Here is a 7500-nt window from a genome sequence, read left to right on the forward strand (position 1 = left end):
GAGAATACTACCTACATATACATTAACATTGATGACTATTACCATAATGATAATGATAATTATGTATAACAAAGCAACGCAGATACAGTATGCTGTTCAAAATTAATTCGATTAATTTTAGATTGCTACTAAATGATACGTGATAATAATACTATGAAAATGCAAATTGTTTCACAGTTTATAAAAGTAACAATATATTATTCCACTTTCAGTATATAGTTGCATTACAGTTCAAAACATACTTTTCATACATTTTGCCTATCCTCTACCAAAATAATAAAGCTGTATTAATATATATATATATATATATATATATATATATATATATATAAATATAAATATATATATATACATATATATATATATATATATATATATATATATATATATATATATATATATATATATATATATATATATATATATATTAGCCCTCTAATTTATTCGCAATATTGCCTAAGTCACCCGTAAGCGAACTAAACTACACTAAATACTTTACTACACGATACGCTCATACCATTTCCTAACACATCTAATACACTAGTATCGTTACGTCACAAGATACCATCACCATTGCCCTACACGCTACGCTGCACTACACTATACGCTATCCTCATTACTACACACACCTCACGACACTATGCTACTCCTATCACAACATTATAAAGTATTGCCACCACATTAAACCCAATACTCCCGCTACCATCACTACACTACACTATACAACGACCCCTTACTTCAAAAACTATTTCCAAAACACTAAACGCAACACCTTATTCACTCTATGGCATCACTAGCGACACGACACCGCCCTTTCCAGATGCGCCTTTTTCTCGTGCTGTCTCTCATGTGTCTAACGCTGCGGTTCCGGCCGACTCGCCTCAGCCAAGACCTCCTTCACTTTCGATGTCCTTCGAAATTTCCAGAATCCGCAGGTAAGTTATATAAGTTAGATTCTCCTCCCGTCTTTTTTTTCTTTTTATCTTTTTTTTATTTTTTGTTTTATTTGCAGAGTTAACTTGAAGCTTTATCCTCTTACTGATTTATATATTCATTGACCATGTTGATAGTAATGGTAATATTAGATTGGTATTTATTGTTTCCTTATCAGTAATATAATTGGTTGTACATGTATTTGTGACGAAGATATAATCGAAGCCAGTCAAATAATATTAATTCTCATATAAAACCTTTTCTACTTGTAGTACTAGTAGCAGTATGAATATTTTTGTTGTTCTTATAATCATTGATATAGGGATTCTATTATTGTTGTTATTATTATTGTTGATGCAGTTATTATATCATTGTTGTTGTTTTTGTCGTAATAACTATTTTGATTCCTATTATTGATATTATCATTATTATTATTTTTATTATTATTTTCTTTATTATTATATTTACTGTAGTCATTATTATTGTTTTCATTGTTACTATATTCTTTATTATCATCATGACCATGATGATCATCATCATTAACATTATAAACATCATTATAATATTACTAATACGACTACTACTACTGTTACTACTACTAATTATTATTATTGTTATTATTATCATGATTATTGTTGTCATTATAATGATTATCATCATTATCATTATCTTGATTATTATTATAATTATCTTTTATCATAATTATCTTTATCATCATCATCATTACTACCAATATTATTATTATTGCTATCATCATCACCATCATCATCTTCATTATCTTTATTATTATGATCCTCATCCTCATCATCATTACTATAATGATCATTATTATCATTATCATTATTATCATTATCAATATCATTGTTATTATTATTGATTTTATCATTATCATTATGGTAAGAATAATGATAATGATGATAATAATGATAATGATGATAATAATAATGATCATTATCATTATCATTATTAATCTTATTATCATTATTATTAGTAGTGGCAGTAGTAGTAATATAATCATCTTTACTATTATCATCATGATCATCATTACTTTTATGATTATTGTTATTGTTATCATCAACATATTAATCATTATCGGAATTATTGTTTTCATCGGTACTATTATCATTAATGTTATTGTTATCACACTTAATGTATCTATTGTTAATATTACTGATATTATTTTTATAATCATTATTATTATTTCAGTATTATTATCATTATTGTTATAACTGTTGTTATTATCATTATCATTATCAATAGATCATCATCATCATTATTATCATTACTTTTATTATCATTGATATCATTATTATTGTTAATAATAACAATAATAATAACAATAATAGTAATAATAATAGTAATAATAATAGTAATAATAATAATAATAATAATTATTATTATTTTCATCATTATTGTTATTATTATTATTTTCATAATCATTATTAATTATGTTATTATCACTAATGTTATTACTATTATTTCTATTATTATCTTTATGATTATCATTAACATTATCATAATCATTATAAATATCGTCTTTATTATTCCTGTTTTTGTTATTATTATTATCATCATTGTTATTGTTATTATTATCATTATTATCATTATTATTATTATTATTATTATTATTAGTAGTAGTAGTAGTAGTAGTAGTAGTAGCAGTAGTATTATCATTATTATTGTCATTATTATAATCATCATTGCTATTACTATTATCCTTTTTCATCATCATTATTTTTATTCATTATTAATATAATTATAATAATTATCATTATCGCTGCTATCAATAGTACTATTTCTACTACTACTAATGAATACAATAATAAAATAATTTTCACTGCTGTTTCTATTCTTATCATCATAATTAATAGCATTAGTAGTTGTAGCAAAGCAGTAGTTGTAGTAGTAATAGCTGTAATAGTAGTAGTGGTAATAGTAATAGAAGTATTAATAGTAGTAGTAACAGTAGCAGTAGTAGTAGTATTAGTAGGAGTAGAAGTAGTAGTAGTAGTTGTAGTAGTACCAGTAGTAGCTATACCATTGGTATTAAACCTATTATTATCATTATTATCGTTATTAGCTATTTATATCAATTTCACTGTAATTGTTTCGGTGGGTATGTCTGAATAACATGAGTAAACAAGAATTAAAACTTATTCCAAATTTGCGTAATACAACCTTCGCAGTGGAAGTGCACGGATTAGCTTGAATGTTCGTTCAATTTCCCATCTATTTCATATTTATTTATATTTTCTTTAACTGATTTCCTGTCTTCTTCCAGGGCTTCTAAGGAGAATAGCGATTGACTGTGCAACGGAAAGGCCCTTTCGTATATAGATTACAGAAACTATACTGACCTTATGTGTCCATAATCCTATACACAACTATTTCATTAAATTCTTCCATACTCATTTGTCATTAAGTTAAGTGTTGTTTGTATTTTTTAAATAAATGATAGTACCAATCTGTTTGTTTTCGTGTCATTTGTTTTATTCAAGTTGTAACGAATGCTTTAAGACTTGCTTCTCCTCTGTGTTCATCTAGACATGAATGTCTGCATGAACTCTAAGTACATGATACATCTTAGCACTCACACTAAAAGTCGTCTCGAGATTTACCGCAAACGCATCCAACAAAGAAAGCATTAGTCTCCACGCCGGCAACTACAGCTTGGTCACATCTAATGCAATAAAAATCAGGCGCATCTGCAAGAACTCGCTGCTCGGTGTGAATTAACCTCGGATTATGCAACAGCCAAGAGAAATTCTCATGGGCCGCAAATTTGGCCACGGTATTGCTAAGTCAGCCCCAGCAGTGCCTCCATCTTTATGGCGTTTTATATACTGATTTATATACACTGACGTCAACAGAAACGCCAGGGCAAGTTATATAATGATTAGGATCCGGCTGTTGGATCATTTCTCGTCCTGAGGTCGTACCTTCCTACAGCACGTCAGGTACGAAGGCTAGACAGCGACACAACCGAAGGTAACGTTACAGCTGTTGCTTTAAAGAATAAATAAATAAACAAAAATGTAGTAGTTGGTTCGATCTTTTATATCAGCCTCATGCGTTTCGCTTATTACTACTTTATCATAGGGAAAATAGGTATTGGATCTAAAAACTAGAAACTACTTTCTATCCCGCGATGAACGTTAATTTTCAAAATCATATGTTTTCGAATTATAGTGATTGGAAATTTATTTGCGAAGTAAGCAATGTGAAGCAAGAATCCAACCCCTCTTAGAAAAGAAAGATTTAAAAGAAATGAGAATTATCAGATCTATAGACAGATCTTTTAATGACAAACACAAGAACTGTGTCTCTTGCATTTTACACCCATGGGAATATCCTCCATAATCTACAGTATAACGTAATGTAAAAGACATGACATGAAGTTGGGTAATGCTATATACTGAATATCAACTGACTTATTCGTTTACTGTTTTCGGAAGAAGGTATGCATAGTAACAAGCAAAACCAATAGCGAATTGTGAATGAATGTACATAGAAACTACAACAGAATATTTAATGGAAAACTGGCTGACTACTACCTCACGGATTTTAATTTGTATATACCCCTATCTCTGATGTTTCTTTTTCGTAAACTCAGCTAGTGTAAAGAGGAATATTATGAAACAGTGTGTTATAATAAGATAATCATGTCTTAAAAGTAAATATAGATATATTCATGAACAAATAATAATGAAATAAATTGGGACATGTTAAATAAAAATGATTTATGTATATATATATACATATGCTGCGCAACTTGACAAAACAAACACGCGTTTAATTAAAACGAAAGAAAGAAATTATTTTAACGGATTTTGAGCCACTGACTTTTAAAATAGAGTTGTCGGAATATTGAAAATTTCCTATTAACTTTCTGACATCATTTTCATTTGAAATATAATTCTTGTTTCCTTTTACAAGGTGACATTGCATTTCTTTCATAGAGGAAATGAAACAATAGAGAGTTGTTATTCTTGTAAATGTACCAGTGTGGCGACAGATATTCTTTATGGCACGCTTGCGCTTTCACATTTAAAAAGAAGAAGAAATAAAATAAGAGAGAGAAAGAGGAGAGGAGAGGAGAGGAGGGGAGAGGAGAGAGAGAGAGAGAGAGAGAGAGAGAGAGAGAGAGAGAGAGAGAGAGAGAGAGAGAGAGAGAGGAGAGGAGAGGAGAGGAGAGGAGAGGAGAGGAGAGGAGAGGAGAGGAGAGGAGAGGAGAGAGAGAGAAAAAAAAGTGACTGACAAAAGGGCTCACTTTATACTGTTTACTTCATCACATACCAAAGACCCTCATGCCTATTCAGCGCTTGCTTGCAGAAACCATCTAAAACTACTTTACATAACAAGAAAACACAAAAGGAAAAGCGTGAAATGGTTGAGCCGAAGTACCAGCTGTCGAGAATTCTTTAAAAGATGTGATAATTGGAAATATAAGATAATGAACAGTTTTCGGATTAGAAAGAGAAATGTGGAGATCCATAACGACTTCAATATGTCTGCAAATATATATACTACTATGGTAATGAAAATGATAATAATAATAATGATAACAATGATAATAATAATAATACTAATGCTAATATTGTTGATAGTAATGATAATGATAATGATGATAATGATAATGATAATAATAACAATAACAATAACAATAACAATAACAATAATAATAATAATAATAATAATAATAATAATAATAATAATAATAATAATAATAATAATAATAATGATAATAGTGATGATAATAATAGTGATGATGATAATAATAATATCGGTAATGATGATGGTGATAATGATAATGATTAGAATGATCATGATTTTGATAATGAATAGAATGATTATGATAATGATGATTATGATAAAGATAAAGATGATGATGATGACGATAATTATAATAATAATACTGATGATGATGATAATAACAATAACAACAACAATAATGATAATAATAATAATAATAATAATAATAATAATAATAATAATAATATTAATGGTAATAATAATAATAATAATAACAATGATGAAAATAATAATAATAATAATAATAATAATAATAATAATAATAATGATACTACTACTACTACTACTACTAACTTTTTATTACCATTATTATTATCATCACCATTATAATAACAATAGTCATATTCATAAAAAACAACCATAATAATAATAATGGTACCGACAAGAAGTTGAAGGAAAAGCCAAATAACCCCCCCCCCCCCCCCTGCATCGTACGAATCGTCACACTCGCCATCAACTATTTCCTTTCAACTTATTACGACATATAAACTTAATCTTTCAGATGCGGTTCCTCCTCGTTCTCCTGGCCCTGGGCGTCCTTCTGGGGGGGGTCCTGGCCCTCCCCAGACGCCGACTCAACAAGGGGCGCGACGACAGAGGCGGGGGGCGCAGGGTAGGCCATGGGCTTGTGTTATTGTTGCTTAGTTGTTGTTATCGTTGTTGTTATTTTTTGTTGTTATCGTTGTTGTTATTTTTTATTGTTATTGATGGTATTATTGTTATTACCCTGATCATTATTATCATTATTGTTATCTTACATATGATCACTATCATTATTATCGTAACGATAACAATTGCAGTAGGAATTATTAGTGTGATTAACAACGAAAATATTTAGCATTAATGCTGTTCAAACACAAAACAAAAAGCATGCACAGTCTATACACATCACCTGAAGAAGAAATCATGGAGGATTTCGGAATTGCTGTCTCACTTGTCTAGTGTTTTTTTTTAACCATATCATTCACATGGAAGTGTTTTGCTATTCAGAATTAGTGTTCATAATTATTTGGATAAAACCTGAGACAGCTTTACTAGTAACAATATCAATAAGGAACCCACACCATCCTAATCCTCCAGTCTCTATTTTGAACTTATAAATCCTTTCGGCAGAACAATGCTGACAACCGACGGCCACCCGAGGCGCTGTCATTCAGCGCTCCTCTCTTCCTTAGCGGCAAGTAATTTCTGAAGAAAAGGGATGCTTGCTTGTCTTCAAACGCCTCGCTTTGTGACCTGCTTCGACCTTGATTTTGGTTCTGGGACTCTCAAAGATGACCTTAAGGAGTATTTGTAAGTGTTTCATTTACACGAAAATACATGTTTATTTCGCAAAGGAACAGCAATTTTTGTGTTCATTATAGACAAAAAATACGTTTTTGTTTTTTAGTTTTTTGTAAAAGAAAGTCGATCTTTCACTTTGTTTCAGTGCGACCAAAGGGATTGCTTTTATCATTTTAAGTTTAAGTAATTTATGTGCGTAATAATAGGATTAGATATTTTGAGACTTAGTGTGACTACTGTGTTCTTAACATGGGAAACATTGCCAGTGCCTGTGATATATATCAATATGGTTAAGTGACAACACACACACACAAACACACACACACACACACACACCTTTCAACTGGTGTATTCTAAGCCAAAATATGAAAACAATATCCAACAAAATCAAATTTTTACTTAAAAGGCAAATAAATTTCCCCAATATTAATACAAATTTCCATAGTCCTAAATGCTGATAAAGGTTCGTAC

General features: G+C 29.7%; 1 protein-coding gene across 2 annotated transcripts in view; it reads left to right on the plus strand.

Moving 5' to 3' along the window:
• The window catches only part of LOC138861473 (uncharacterized), an 8449-nt gene that overhangs the window by 747 nt on the left and 202 nt on the right, over positions 1–7500 (plus strand). The window contains exons 2-4 of one of the 2 annotated variants that reach the window (XM_070120820.1): positions 821–935; positions 6248–6358; positions 6859–7500. The exon at positions 6859–7500 is cut by the window's right edge and continues 202 nt beyond it. In XM_070120820.1, coding sequence (XP_069976921.1) covers positions 821–935; positions 6248–6358; positions 6859–6937 — 305 coding nt within the window. In that variant the 3' untranslated portion in view covers positions 6938–7500. Of the gene's footprint in view, positions 1–820; positions 936–3214; positions 3398–6247; positions 6359–6858 lie in introns of those variants that run through there. The other variant, XM_070120821.1, reaches the window with a different exon arrangement.

Source organism: Penaeus vannamei, chromosome 4, assembly GCF_042767895.1.
Source record: "Penaeus vannamei isolate JL-2024 chromosome 4, ASM4276789v1, whole genome shotgun sequence".
Lineage (NCBI taxonomy): Eukaryota > Metazoa > Arthropoda > Malacostraca > Decapoda > Penaeidae > Penaeus > Penaeus vannamei.